This window comes from Macrobrachium rosenbergii, chromosome 31 (genome assembly GCF_040412425.1).
Source record: "Macrobrachium rosenbergii isolate ZJJX-2024 chromosome 31, ASM4041242v1, whole genome shotgun sequence".
NCBI classification, from domain to species: Eukaryota; Metazoa; Arthropoda; class Malacostraca; order Decapoda; family Palaemonidae; genus Macrobrachium; species Macrobrachium rosenbergii.
The window spans coordinates 14,577,840-14,593,952 of record NC_089771.1 but is presented as its reverse complement, the minus strand read 5'-3'; the positions used below and the strand labels follow the sequence as shown (position 1 = coordinate 14,593,952).

Below are 16,113 nucleotides of genomic sequence, written 5' to 3'. Positions count from 1 at the left end.
TTTTACTGCAGCAGTATATTTCCTTGCCGATCTTTTCTCCAAAGCGGATAAGGGTAGTGTAAAAACATATCAGTACTTAACGTCATTTTTAACATAACTACGATAATTGTTTAACCGTACGATGGTTGAAATACAAGCAAAACAGTTGTTATCCGATTCGGTTATTAGCAAAACAACAGAGTCTCGTTTGGTTGTTTGTGGCCGTACGCATTTTCGCAAGAGTATAAGGTTACTAACAATGCTTTATTATTCTCTTACTTTTTAACTAGAAGATGGAATAAAGAGATGGAGAAAAGAAGTTGGTCTATTGTAAGTTGGTCTTTCTTGCTGCCTGATTCTCGGCAATTGTAGTGTACGCTGTTGCTTGTGCCCGCTCAAAATTTAAAAATATTTTCTAAATATTGTCGCACGGTATTAATTGCTAACTCCATCGAACTCGAATTATCGTAAGACTAATTATCGTCACTCGTGCACTACCTGTATTTACAAACGCACAAAAAATTGCAAACGAACACTGACCTATTTTAACTTCTGACACAACGAGGGCAAGTGAGGTCAGCTCATTGAATTAATGTACTTATTCCAGCCTCTTGGGCCAACGTATCGCATACACGTGACGCTGCCTGATTGTACGTTGTTGCCTGCGCCAGTCGCCAGCGAAATTTAAAAATACATATTTTCAAAATATTGTCGATCGATATTAATTGCTAATCCCATCGTAAAAGCGAATTATCGTAAGTCGAATTATTGTAACTCGAGCACTACCTTATATCCAAGTGTGCGACAACTTGTGGAAAAGATGGGAGAGGGAGTATTTAACAGTGTTAAAAGAGACCCTTCGAGTAAGAATGATGCATGGCTCTTGGCCCAGGATAGGGAAAGTAGTCCTCATTCATGACGAGGGTACAAGTAGAAGTTGGGCCAAGTGATCGAGTTACATATGGGGCGAGACAAGGTCCCAAGAGTGGCTACTCAAAGAACAGCCCATAGACAGCTCATGAGACTTGTAAATAAGTTATATCCCTTAGAGCTGTGGCAGGAAATAAAGGAAATTAATCCTGCGACAGAAGACATTCAGTCAAGCACCTGCCTTAGCAGAAGGACTGCTCAAATAGCTGCAGAAGTCAGAAAGGCATTGATAAGAACAGGACTACTGTATTGTAAATAATGTAGGCATAAGTTTTTCTTGCGGCAGAGTTTATCAAAACTTCAACAAAAGAGATTGTATTTTTCCGCAAGTTGTGGTATAGTTTTATGTATTCTTTCTAAATTTACGCAAAGTGGAAATGTGTTATGTAGAAGAAAGATATTATGTTTTGTTGTGTTTATATTTAGTTGTGGAAAGTATTGTGTTTGTTGTTTCATGTATTTAATTGTAAGTGTATGTTTAATGGTGCTTAACTACCGAACATCGGTTGTTGTTCAGTTGTTAGTCAAATGTTTGGTGGTGGTCAAGGATGGCCATGAAGCCAGCCTCGTCACAGCGTTGGTGCAGTGTAGTTCTATCTAGCAGGGACTCAAGAAAAGGGAATGCAGCCATAGTTGTCGGTGCCTTCAAGTCCATTTAAGTATTCCTTTTCATTTTAAAGTTCATTTGGGGAGATTTCCTTTAGGAGATATATATATCTAAATGTAAGGAGAATTTCTTGGAGTGTGCTTTGGATGAGGGTTACGAAGTAGAGATTGTGCTCATGCCAATCTCATTCTAATTCAGGCTGGAATATCAAATGCACCATTTGAACTAACAGTAAGTTAATATTGTTTATTTCTTAGATTAATATACACAATGCAATGCAGTGTTTTAAGTGCAATTTTGTATATGAGTGAAGTAACCTGGGTGTTGTAGTATAAGACTTAGGCTACAATTAGGTTAGTACATTTCAAACCGTTTAGGCTATACAATCACTTTACGATTTGAAATGCTATACTTATTCTGAACGAGTCGGAATAAAAGCTACACTAAGCTGATTATGTACCGCTTTTCTTCTAATTTGGGCTTGTTGTTTTTGGGTGTAAGGTGCCACAGCAACTTGATCAGGTAGGTGGTAACTGTTGAGGGATCATAGTTTAGTTGTGGTTGTACTCCCGTCAGTGCTGCAGGCCTGGGGCACAGGGGCCAATAAATTGCCATTCTGCAGTGCACATGAACCAGTGGCCACATTTGGGGTTCATGTTCCACCTACTAAGATAGTGGACCTTGCTTGATGAAGATCCTCATCTGACAAGTACTGTACTTGCCATGGGATAATATTCATCAGGTAAGCAGCAATGAGGATATTTATAATGATATCTGATAATTTGGTGATATGGAATCTCTTGCCCGCCTCCAACACACTATGTTTGAGTCAGCTAAATGATAGAGGGTAAGTTTCACCTCAAAAATAATGACTTATGATAAAATCAATTTTTAGGCACTTACCCTCTATCATTGAAACCCACCCTCTTCCCCTCTTAAGGGATTAAGAATAGATGAGCAACCAAGATGTTCACCGTCTTACCCCCAGGGGGGGGGAAGTAACTATTGGGAGCGTTTGTTAATGATTGTTTCAGTTTTAACTCATGTTGAATCTGCACCAAGTAGTCGCAAATAAATATAAATGGCAGAGGTAAATACCTAAAAAATTGATTTTAATCGTAAAAATCATCATTTTGTTAGGGTGCTGTAGGCCATACTTATTATATTTCATTGGTTCACTGGCCCTGGGTGGTTGGTTTTTATTTAAGAACAAATACAGGGTGCACCGCCCTGTACTCTATCTGAGTAATAAACTCATTTAGTCATGTCCTAGTCTAGTATAAGGTCAGACTCTGTCATCAGTGGTCCCTAGATAAACAAGTAGAGGAAAGGTACAGTTCCATATCCGAACTTCTTAGACTTTCCGTAGTCCAGTGCAGGGTCAGTTTCTGTCATTGCTGGTCCCAAGAAATACATTTATGCAAAATACAGGTACAATTCCTTGGTCCGAGCTTCTGAATAGCTTTTAATATCCCTCAGGTCACTACCTGCCATATCAACTCTCCTGTAGTGTTGTCATTTTTGTTGGTGTGGCCATATTAGTTGTAGATTGTGCATTACTCTATTTGCTCCTTTTCTTATAAATATTTTGTAATTTCAGGTGTTGAAATGGGAGTCTCTCCATAAGCATGAGTGTGGCAATCCGAAACTGAAACGATTTGGTGGCAAAGCAACAGAGTATTCCCCACGAGCCAGAATGAGGAGTTGGCTGGGGTAAGGATCTTTAGATTACCTTAAGAGGTTCTATTTTAATTGTTTTGATCAAGTATTTTGCTTTAAATTGACACCGGAATGAGTACCATGGTATGAATAGTAACCTCACAGAATAAAAGTACAATATCACTTACCATAGTTCTGGCTCCGAGACACCCAAGGCTTGAGAAGACCTGTTGACTAAGAGGGTTAATTAATATTAGGCTGCTTTTTTTTATCTTTAGTCTAGATTTTAAAGGACCATTTGAAGAGGTCATATCAGTTCCAGATATTTGAATTTAAGTAAAAGGTTTGAATACCCAGTGTAGATCATTCTTTATAAGGAAATTATGTGAAAGAAGGTTTTCATGCAGGAATAAAGACAAGGCCGTGTCCGTCAGGTGCTCAGTAGGTGATGTGGCTATGCCAAGGAAAGATGTTTCAAGTACATTCTTAAGATAAAACTTCATTAAAGGTTATACAACAGGGATGAGGCCGCCAGAGGGCAGTCCAGGATGGCAGGACCCACCCTGAAGATTTGATTGGCCATCCTTGGTGCCAAACCAGAGCCAAGATTACTCCTTCTGCTATGATGAATGTTCTGAGTTTAAGTATCCTCAAGCCATCCTTGAAGGATTCTGTGCTCCCCTAGGGCCTTCCCAGGCAAAAAAAAATTCCAGATTTTCCTCTCTAACTTAGTATATTCTGGTAAAAGTTTACCTTGGGGGACATGGTTGAGTGGTCTTGGTGTATTGCATAGTCCTGTTGAGTGCCTTGAAAGGTAACTTTGTGGATTCCATTAACCCTTAAACGCCGAGCCTCTATTTACAAAAACGTCTCCCGTATGCCGGCGGCGTTCGGGAGTTAGCGCCGAAGCGGAAAAAAAGTTTTTTTCAAAAAATCACAGCACGCTTAGTTTTTAAGATTAAGAGTTCATTTTTGGCTCCTTTTTTTGTCATTGCCTGAAGTTTAGTATGCAACCATCAGAAATTAAAAAAAATATAATTATCATTTATAAATATTGAAATATATGACAGCGCAAAAAATTTTTTCATATATAATTTTATACAAATCGCGCTGTGAGCAAAACGGTTAAAGCTAACGGGTTATTTGTTTTTTCTTTGTATTGTACACTAAATTGCGATGATTTTGGTATATAACAAATTGTAAAACGATCAAAGCAACACAGAAAATATTATCACAAAATGATGCATGAATTCAGTAACGCTTCTGGACGTAAAAAAATGTTTTTTAAAAATTCACCATAAATCAGTATTGTGCTAGAGACTTCCCGTTTGTTGAAAAAATGAAGCTAATTGATTGAATATTACTAGACTGTAAGTGTTTTAGCTTACAATTGCAGTTTTTCGACCATTTGGTCACGTTAAAGTTGACCAAAAGTCGAATTTTTCTGTTATTTATCGTGATTTATATGAAAATATTTCAAAACTGATAAAGCTACAACCATGAGTTATTTTCTGTTGTATTGTACATGAAATTGCACACATTTTCATATATAAAACTTTATGTAACGACTAATATAAAATGGTGCAAACATTATGACAATGTGATGAAAGAATTTCTGAGATGTTGGCCGAGTTACCTAAAAACGGACGTAAGGAAAATGTTTTTCAAAAATTCACCATAAATCGAAATATTGTGCTAGAGACTTCCAATTTATTGCAAAATGAAGGTAAATGATTGAATATTACTAGAATGTAAAATTTTAGCTTACAATTGCGTTTTTACCATTTCGGTCGAGTTAAATTTGACCGAAGGTTGAAATTTTGGCAGTTATCGTGATTTATGTGAAAATATTTCAAAACTGATAAAAGCTACAAGCATGAGCTATTTTTTGTTGTATTCTACATGAAATTGTGCACATTTCATATATAAAAGTTTTGTAACGACTAATGTAAAACGGTGCAAACACTACGACAACGCGTGAAAGAATTTCTGAGATGTTCGGCCGAGTTACGGCATAAGCGTAAGGAAAAAGCTTTTTTTTTCAGAAATTCACCATAAATCGAAATATTGTGCTAGAGACTTCCAGTTTGTTGCAAAATGAAGGTACATGATTGAATATTACTAGAATGTAAGAGTTTTAGCTTATAATTGCGTTTTTACCATTTCGTCGAGTTAAAGTTGACCGAAGGTTGAAATTTTCAAGTAGTTATCTTGATTTATATGAAAATATTTCAAAACTGTTAAAAGCTACAACCATGAGTTATTTTCTGTTGTATCTACATGAAATTGCGCACATTTCCGTATATAAAACTTTATGTAACGACTAATATAAACGGTGCAAACATTTTACAAACGTGTGAAAGAATTTCTGGCGCGGACATAAGGAAAAAGTTTTTCAAAAATTCACCATAAATCGAAATATTGTGCTAGAGACTTTCAATTTGTTGCAAAATGAAGGTAAATGGTTGAATATTACTAGAATGTAAGAGTTTTAGCTTACAATTGCGTTTTTACCATTTTGGTCGAGTCAAAGTTGACCGAAGGTTGAAATTTTGGCAGTTATCGTGGGTTTATATGAAAATATTTCCATACTGATAAAAGCTACAACCATGGGTTGTATGTTGCTGTATTTTACATGAAACTGCGCACATTTTCATATATAAAACTTTATGTAACGGCTAATATAAAACAGTGCAAAACTTACGACAAAATGATGAAAGAATTTCTGAAATTTTTGGCCGAGCTACGAGGCGTAAGGAAAAAGTTTTTTCAAAAATTCACCATAAATCGAAATATTGTGCTAGAGACTTCCAATTTGTTGCAAAATGAAGGTAAATGATTGAATATTACTAGAATGTAAGAGTTTTAGCTTACAATTGCGTTTTTCGACCATTTGGTCGCGTCAAAGTTGACCGAAGGTTGAAATTTTTTTGTAGTCAACGACGATGCGTCCACTTGGCACCCAACAGACAATTTTAGTCGACGTATGATACGTCCAGTAGGCGTTGAAGGGTTAATTACCTCATGGAAATAATTTTAACTCTTACGTTGTTGTTATTATTATTATTATTATTATTATTATTATTATTATTATTATTATTTTTTTTTTTTTTTTTTTTTTCTTATTTATTTATTTATTTTTGTTTGGTCTATCACAGACATCCTATTCGACAGGGTGGTTTTTATAGTGTGGGGTTCCATGTTGCATCCTGCCTCCTTAGGAGTCCATCACTTTTCTCACTATGTGCGCTGTTTCCAGTAGCACAATTTTCTGCATGAGTCCTGGAGCTACTTCTGCATCTAGTTTTTCCAGATTCCTTTTGAGGGATCTTGGGATCGTGCCTAGTGTTCCTATGATTATGGGTACAATTTCCACTGGCATATTCCATATCCTTCTTGTTTCTATTTTCAGGTCTTGATACTTAGCAGTTTTTCCTCTTTCTGTCTCATCTACGCTGGTGTCCCATGGTATTGCCACATCAATGAGTGATACTTTCTTCTTGATTTTGTCAATCAATGTCATGTCTGGTCTATCATGCCTCTTTTTGTACTGGTTCTGTGCAAGTGCCGGACACTTGCTTGCTATGTGGTTTATGGCCTAGTCCTTCATACTGCACTTCCTGCATATGGGTGAGATGATATTTCCATCCATTGTTCTTTGGACGTATCTGGTTCTTAGGGCCTGATCTTGTGCCGCTGCTAGCATTCCTTCTATTTCTTTCTTGAGTTCTTCCCTATGTAGCCATTGACTTTCTTGAGTTCTCCCCTCTGTAGCCATTGACGTGTAACATCACTGGTCAGTTCTTTTGTCTGTCTCATGCACTGTCCGTACATTGGTTTGTTGTGCCATTCCTCTGTTCTTTTTTTCATTCTCCTGTCTCTGTATATTTTTGGGTCTTCATCTACTTTTATCAGTCCTTCTTCCCATGCACTCCTTAGCCACTCATCTTCACTGGTTTCAGATATTGCCCCAGTGCTCTGCTTTCAATGTTGACGCAGTTCTCTATGCTTAGTAGCCCTCTCCCCTCTTCCTTTTGTGTTATGTATAGTATGTCTGTATTTGCTCTTGGATTTAGTGCTTTGTGTATTGTCATGTGTTTTCTAGTTTCCTGCTGATTACTGGTACTGCCCATGTGTTTATGGCCTTCGTCATGTTTCCAGCATTGAGTTTTGACTTGAGTATCGCTTTAAGTCTCTGCATGTATTCTTTCCTGATCGTGTCCATCATCTCTTGGTGTTCAATATCTTCTCCTTCTATTATTCTTAGATATTTGTCTCAGTCTCATCTATGTGTTTGATGCTATTCCTATCTGGTAGCTTTATCCTTTCAGTCCTTGTTATTTTGCCTTTTTGTATGTTGATGAAGGCACATTTTTTTGTTCCAAACTCCATCCTGATGTCCCCAGATACAATCCTTAAAGTCCGGATTAGGGTATCTTTTTCCTTGATGCTCTTACCATACAGCTTGATGTCATCCATGAACATCAGTTGGTCAATTCTGTCGCCTCATTTCTTGAGTTGGTACCCAGCATCCATCTTCTGCAGTACTTTTATCATGGGAATCATGGCTACTACGAAGAGTAGTGGGGACAGTGAGTTGCCTTGAAAGATCCTTCTCCTGATATGAACCTCTGCTAGTCTTATCCCAGAGCTTGTAATTACTGTATTCCAGTTGTGAATTGTATTTTTAAGGAAGCTGATGGTGTTTTCCTCTGCCCCATACATTTTCAGGCATTCTATTAGCCACATGTGCGGTATCATGTCGAAGGCTTTCTTGTAGTCAATCCATGCCATGCTTAGGTGGGTTCTCCTTCTCTTACTACTCTTCATTACCATTTTGTCTGTTATTCTATTATATTATTCTATTATGAGCTAGTCTTTTGTGCCCCTACACTTCCTTCTGCAGCCTTTCTGTTGGTGTGGGATGGTGTTCGTATCCTCTAGGTAGTTTTGTAGCCTTTCACTGATGATACCTGTTAGTAACTTCCACATTATTGGTAGACAGGTGATAGGGCTGTAGTTACTTTTCATATTTCTCTTAGTCTTGTCTTTCTGTACTAAGGATGTTCTCCCTGTGGTCATCCATTTGGGTGCATGGTGGTTTGTGATACAATGCTGGGTGTTCTGCTATTCGTGGGTGTAGTTAAAAAAAAACAATTGTTTGTTCACTTAGACTTACCTGCCAGATATATATATGCTTCTTATTCTCGAGTCCGACAGAATTTCAAATCTCGCGGCACACGCCAGTGCTGGTCAGGTGGTTAGTGCCCATTCCGCGCTGGGGCGAGTATCAGGGAACCATTCCCATTACTATTCAGATTTTTCTCTGTCACATGGACTGTCAACACCTGTTGTCAGTTCTCCCGCCATTGGATTTCAGGGGTATTTGTCATACGTATTTTGGTTGTTTTTATTCGACTGGATCTGTGACTTGGCATACGCTCTTTTGTGGACCGTTTTTGATTTTGCTTTTGACTTTTCTTATAATTAAGATGTCTTACCTCTAGCTATCGAGTCTGTAGCTTGGGTGAATGTAAGGTGAGGCTATCGAAGACTTTGATAGTTCCTCACTCTTTATGTATGATATGTAAGGGTGTTCAATGCTCTATGTTAATCAGTAATGAATGTGGGATTGTCTGAGGGTGAGTGGAAGAAATATGAAGCCTATATGCTTTAATTGGAGCGTGATAGGCTGAGGGAATCTTCCTCCAGAGTGCATCCTTAGATGGACAGTCAGGGTTTTCTCCTACTAGTAACCCTGTAGTAAATTTTAGTACTAACCCTGTAGTTTGTTGCTGCAGAAGGTAATTCCCTGGCTCTCGTGTGGAGTCAATGCGTGCTCTTGAAACTAAAGTGAATGCAATTCAAACGCATAGTGTTAGTGCTAGTGCCCCTAGTGTTGTGGAGGGGGCGTCAGATCGGCCCTATAATGCCTCTAGGCCTGGACCTCTGTCGAACTCCCAGGACCAGGGAGGGGCATGTCGAAAGTCGCATGAGGTTACGGGGCTTCCCACGATCTGGCGTCCCGGCAGGTCCTGATGACGCTACCCAGGCTGCCAGGGATCGTGCTCAGGCACGCATCCTGAAGGATTGCTTCGTCCTCCGACACGTCCTCCCGCCTCGGGTTGGAGCTCGGTTGGACTCTCGCCCTCTTAAGAGAAGCTTAGAGGAGAGGGCGCTTCACGTCCTCTTCCTCTAGACGTTTGTACTCTTCCCGAAAGTGATATTTTCGAATGATCACTTACTCGACCCCCTGTCGCTAAGGCAAGGGCTAGAGCTTCTTAAGTTCTTCCTGTGGAAGGAAGTATGCGTCTCTCGCCGCCTTTCCTTCTCTCAGGTTCAGCCCTTCTCCCAAAGAGTGGCTTCTCCAACGCGTAAGATTTTGTTGGGTTTGCAACAACAGCTGGATGCTCTCATGAACCTTTTCAAGTTTCGAATCTGCCTGTTAAGAGGTACAGACTTTCACCTGCCGTCTCCCGCTTCGGGAGCGATCCAGAGCGTCTGTCGTCTAGAGAGTGTTTAGTGGCTTCTATTCGTCTTCCCGAGTTGAGGTGTTGGCCTTTCTCTTGTCTCGCGCCAGGAGCGCGTCTTGCTCTTCGATGCGCTTCTCACGCTTTGAGGCGCCTCACCTTGGCCTTTCTGCGCGCCTAGCCATGACGCCGCGCGTCACGCTGACTCTCTTCTAGTACTTGCCATGGAGCCCTCGCGCGTCACGCCATGGCGCTCCTTTCGCTTCGCCGATAGCTTCAAGTCTTGTGTTGACACCGCTCAGTTGTTTATCATGTCGCACAACTACCGCTTCAGCATCTGATGTCCTTCTTAATTTAGTTCCCAAAGTACTTGCTTCGGCAGTACATTTACTAAATTGAACGATACAGAGAAGATTAGCATGGCTCTTGCAGGATGACACGCTAATCGTACCGGCGTTCCACATTTTTATGTTTACTATCGTACTCTAGTTGTTGACTTCTTTGTTAGCGGGAGTTCCCGCTTACGATATCGCGAATCGGAACTACTTTCACCACTCACTCAAGACCCGCCAGCTGCGGAAGAACATCCTCTTCGTCACAGCCTTTGTATGAAGAGAAACATCTTTCGTCTTCTTCTTCCTCTGATTATCAGACTCTGGCTTTTTTTCTTAAGGATCTGTTTCCTGAGACTTTTCAACCTTCTGCTCCTTTCTCTCCACCCTCGCATTCTTTGTTGTCTTTGTCTTAAGGGGAGGCGTTTGACAAAAAAATCGAAATCAAATTTTCTGCAGGATATTTTATTTATGGCATCATACATATCCTGACTATCTTCTCTGAAAGTTTTATTTAAAGTTGAGCCACAGTTAGGAGTTATAAACAAAACAGTAACCTATCATAGTCAAATTACATTTTTCAGTATAATGTAATGATATTGTCAGTATATCGGTGGTAATTTCCTTTTAGCTATGAAATAATATCTAATGCGATCTGGCACCCTGTGGACATAGTGCGCATCAAAGACAGGAATGCCGGAGGGCAGTCAGTGGCAGTCAGTCAGTAGCAGCTCAGAGCTTGACTAAGTAAGGCGTCGCACTGGCCAACCTCAGGCGTGTTTGACACTGGCTTCATTTAGCTTCATTTAGCGAAGTTATATTACTTTGCAGGTCTATTATTTTGGCTTTTCATTATGTCATAAAAACATCAAACTGTGTAACGGCAAGCAAATAAATACACAGAGAAGCAAAAATATCGTTTTCTCAAAACTAAAGTTATCGACATTCAAACTGCATCTCCTTCATAACGCTTTGCACCGATCTCAATGATACAAAAGTAAACTAAAGCTAAATGTTTGCGTAACAAAGGGGCTTCCATGGGAAGCAACACGAGACCCGCACCACGAGAGAGTTTTCCCGAAGGAATGTCACTTCAAGAGAGGTGGCAAGTGACTCCTTTCATCTCCAGACTCCCTTTGCAACCAGGCTTCATTTTGCACAAGCCTGGAAAGAGTGAGGGGCAGACGTTTGGTCCCTCCTACTGTTAGAGAGAGGTTACTTGATTCCCTTCCTGTCTCCTCCTCTTTTGTTTTTGTTTCCCAACTGCCTTCCTGTCAAACAGAAAATTGTTTGACCTGCTCGAACAGATGTTCGGAAGAGAGCAATGGAACAGGTCTTGGACTTAGTGTTCCCGGGATTTTACTACAGATTGTTTCCTAGTCCTAAAACTTTCAGTAGGCTGGAGACCGTCTTGGGCGTCAACAGGTCGAAACAACTTGGTCGGAAAGGAAAAGTTCAAGATGGAGACTCGCAGTCAATACTAGAGCCCTTCATCCCGGGGATTGGATGGTATCTTTGGATCTCCAAGATACTTATCTTCACGCCCCAATTCATCCACGTTCGGTGAAGTATCTCAGGTTGTCTTGGGGACTAGGCGTACCAGTTCAGGGCTCTCTGCTTTGGACTCTGCACGGCCATACCGCGTTGAAAACACGCTTTCGTCCGATCAGCGAGGTTAAGCAACGTTGGGTCTGGTCAGTACTCGGATGGTTGACCGCCTGGGAACACCAGATGCTGTTGGCGTCACATTTTGCTCCGGTGTTTACCGTCTGAAAAACGCGTTGCGATGCAGTTGCATCTGTCGACGTTGGATCTCACTCTACTTGGGCGACTGGTTGATTCGCAGCGTGCGTCCCAAGGTATCTGGAAGACCTTCAGTTGACTCTGCAACTCGTGAAGTCCCTGGGACTTCTGGTCTGTGGAGAAGTCACAGCTGATCCCCTCACTGTCCATTGTGTCTGGGAATTCAGATCTATTCAGCGGCTTTTATAGCGTCTCCGTCGTAAGAACGGCAGCTTCTATGTGCGGAAAAGTCTCGGCCTTCTTGGAAGGAAACATGCTAGGTGAAGGAAGGAATGAGTCTGCTGGGGACCATTTCCTCGCTGGAGAAGTTTGTTTTTCTGGGAGTCTGCATCTCAGGCCTCTTTCAGTTCTTTTGTTGGAGAACTGGCAAAGCAAGGAAGACTTGAAAGAGGAATTGAGAATTCTTCCTTATATAAAGAGGATCTGGGGTGGTGGCTCGATCCAACGGAAATTGCAGAAAGGGATCTCCCTCAAGCTTCTGAACCCCAACCTAGTGTTGTTTTTCCGACGGGTCGTCAACAGGTTGGGGCAACACTAGAGGGAGAGGAAGTGTTAGGAACTGGAGAGAGGAACAGGTGTCTGGCACATCGACTTCAAAGATTTGGCGTATCTTTTATTTCGCCAATTCTTCCGAGAGTCCAAGTTTGCAATCGTGTAGTTCTAGCAAACTCGGACAATACTACTTGTTCCCTGTTCAGCCTTGCAAGAGAGATTATTCTTTGAGCCTATGCTCGCAACATTTCGATTCTCACAAGTTTTGTTGCAGGGGTCGAAAATGTTCAAGCAGACCTGCTCTGTTGGCGCCATCAACTCCTGCCGAAGAATGGACCCTTCATCAGGAGGTTTGCCAAGATTTTTGGAAATTTTTGGGGTCGCCATCTTGTGGATATTTTCACGACCTCAAGAACAGCGAGGCTCCTCTATAAAGCTCATCTGTACTCGACCCTGGGGCAGTTGCGATAGTTGCTCTTCCTGGGATTGGACGGAATAGATGTTTACGCCTTTTTCCCGTTCTAAATTCTGGGAGAAGTCATAACATGAGTTCGCGGCCTCACAAGGGACGAGGATGACTCTCATCCTCATTTTTGGCCTTGAACCACTGGTTCTCGGAGTTTCTCTTCTGGTTGGTAGGCGTTCCGAGGACCCTTCCTGAGAGCAGACCTGCTCATACAAACCCACTTCACGAGATATCTTTGAATCTCCCGCTCTGAACCTGACTGCTTTCAGACTATCGAAACTTGGTCAGAGCGAAGGGGTTTTCTGGCCAGGTGGCACGGGCCATCGCTAGAGCCAGAAGTTCTTCATCTAAAGGATATATCTAGGGAAGTGAGCAACCTTCAAAGGTTGGTGTAGAAAGAAGGGCTTTTCCTCTTCCTCTATCACTGTGAGCCAGGTTGCGGATTTTCTCCTTTACTTAAGAGAAAAACTCGATATAGCAGTTCCGACTATCAAGTGTTATCGGGCATGCTTTCGATTGTATTCAGACACAGAGGATTAGCTTTGTCTGACAATAAGGACCTCCACGATCTTTGAGCTCTTTCAAGACGTCCAGGTTCTCAGCTAATTCCCCCTGCTTGGAACTTGGACGTAATGCTCAAGTTTTTGATGTTTAGTCCTTTTGAGCCTCTCACTCTGCATCTCTTAAGGATGTTGCTCGAAAGCGGCATTCCTCGCGGCAAAGAGAGTGGCGAAGTTCGAGCCGTCATGTGGGCTTCAAGGAACACAATGCTGTCTATTCTTTAAGCCCTAAGTTCTTGGCTAAGAATGATAGGTCTTCTAACCCTTGGCCTAGACACTTTGAAATTAAAGGTTTAGCAGACCTTATTGGACAGGAACCTGAGGGTTCTATGTCAGTTAGAGCTCTCAAGTACTACCTTAAAGAACACAGGACACTCGTGGTCCCTTGGATGTTTTATGGTGTTCTGTGAGGCAACCAGTTAAACCTATGTCGAAGAATGCACTGGCATTCTTCATTAGACGCATCATTAAGGACGCACACTCTAGTTGACGACTCCAACTTCAAGTTGTTGAGAGTTAACGCTCACGAGGTGAGGGCAGTTGCTACCTCCATGGCGTTCAAGGAAAATATGGTACTCAGTGACATTTTTAGTGCCACATTTTGTGAAGTCAATTCGGTGTTTGCCTCACACTCTTGGCAAGATGTTTAGGTAGCATACAAAAATTGCTTTTCGCTGGGACCATACATTGCTGCTTCAGCAACCTTGGGGACAGGGTAGCTCTGATCCTATCCTTTTTAATTGTGTTTTTGTGGTTGTTGGGTCGACTACTGGGGCAGTCTTCCCAATCCTTTGCAAACTAACGCTTTAGGTGTTGGTTAGGTGGTTAGTAATGCTCTTTGTCCTCTTTGTATGGTCTATGATCTAGTCACATTGTGGTCACGCCCGTTGACAGATCATCTAGAGAAGTAGCCAGCATATGGGTCACTACCTCGCTGGGGTCTCTAGTAAAGCAGAAGCAGACTAGAGTGGCAGTAACCACTCAGTCAGCTACAGCTATCAGATAAGGAACCAAAATAATTTTACCAATACTTGGTTTTTTTCCCTAATTCTTGGCTGTCTCTACCCCCCCTCCAAAGGTGGTATTCAGCTATATATATATCTGGCAGGTAAGTCTCATGAACAAAATGATATTTTAATGATAAAATGAGTTTGTTCATACTTACTGGCAGATATCTCTCATTCATGCCCTCCTCACTCCTCAGGAGACAGTGGCGTTAGAAAATCTGAATAGAATGGGAATGGTTCCTGATACCGCCTCCCAGCGGCGGAATGGAGTATAACCACCTGACCGGCCACTGCGTGTGCCGCGGATTTGAAATTCTGTCGGACCTTTGGAATACGGCTATATATATCTGCCAGGTAAGTATGAACGAAGCATATTTTATCATTAAAATATCATTTGTTGGAAAAAACATATCTCGAATATAGCTACACAGCCTACTGGGAGTATTGATTACCATATCTACATACAGTATATGGTAGCTAGCCTACTATAAAATATACTCTACACATACACAGTATAGTAATTATTATCAGCTAATTCTGGAGGTTCATGCAGAGTGACTTATGATAATTCAATACAAAGAGAAATTGAATAACAAACAAGGATTAGCTTAGCCTGCACTATGGTATATCGTATACATACATGGTATCGTAGCCTACATTATACCGTACTCTATATTCAAATGTCGTATTGTATGGCTCTTTTAAAATGTATGCCTTAATTCACTGTATCCAGTAGTATTATATATATTCTTATATTGCTTTTGTATTATAAATTGCGGTCATAGCGGTCTGTGTTTTGGTTTGGAAATCGTTTATGCTGTGTTTATTTTGCCGTCTTTAACTCAGTTCAGAGCGCTTTTCTTGCTTATATTTAGCGTAAATGAATCTCTAGATACTTTATTTATATGGACCAAGGTTATTTTTCGTTATACTGTACGAAGTGTCTTTTTTTTAAGTCGAAATATAACTTAAATACATCTCGTTGTGAAATTAATATAGCTATTTTTCTCATTAATAGATGATGTTGGCCGTTTGGGGGCGTTTGTTTTGTGTAAAAAAAATCAAGATTCCGTTTGCTATTTTCACTTGATTTCATCATAACACGAGCTTTACGTATTTATCGGCGCTGAATAATCCTGATGGGTTCCGGCACTTGGTCTTCAAGACCTAAATTTGATAATCAGTCTTTATGTATTTATCATTTATCGGCGTAAAGATAGCGATAATGTGTTCTTTCATGCCCAGTAGTTTTGATTAAAATACTTTCTCTCCAATTTTAATTACGGTCGAGTTTCATCCATGTTGCAGATGCACGATAATTTATAGTCATTAGCAGCTTGAACATTGTTTTCTCAGCTTCCGCTGCATAACTTGGGTGGCATAAATTTAGCAATTTATTTCCTTGCCGATCTTTTATCCATACCAAATAAGGGTATAATGTAAAAGTATATCAGTCCAGTTCTACTCAACATCATTTGTACTATAACCTATGGTAATTGTTTATTACCGTACGATGGTTGAAATACAAGCAAAAGGGCTGTTGTTATCCGATTCAGTGATAAACAAAGCAACAGTTTCTAGGTTGGTTGTTTATGGCTATACACATTTACGCAAGAGTATAACGTTACTAACAATACTTTTATCATTCTCTGTTACTTTTTTAACTAGATGATGAGATAAAGAGTTGGAGGAAAAGGAGCTGATCTATTGTAACTTGGTCTCTCGTTGCCTGATTGTACGCTGCTGCCTGTGCCTGCGCGAAATTTAAAAATATTTTTCATAAATATTGTCGTATTGGTATTAATTGC

General features: G+C 40.7%; 1 protein-coding gene, 1 non-coding gene and 1 pseudogene across 2 annotated transcripts in view; all 3 read left to right on the top strand.

Moving 5' to 3' along the window:
• Positions 1 to 16,113, top strand: part of Cchl (Cytochrome c heme lyase) — a 43,563-nt gene that overhangs the window by 25,130 nt on the left and 2,320 nt on the right. The window contains 1 exon segment of the mRNA XM_067132192.1: positions 3,117 to 3,229. Coding sequence (XP_066988293.1) covers positions 3,117 to 3,229 — 113 coding nt within the window.
• LOC136855544 (U6 spliceosomal RNA) lies at positions 10,012 to 10,113 on the top strand. Its single transcript, XR_010858063.1, has one exon. It is a non-coding gene; the product is annotated as a U6 spliceosomal RNA (small nuclear RNA).
• LOC136855551 (5S ribosomal RNA) lies at positions 11,604 to 11,719 on the top strand (annotated as a pseudogene).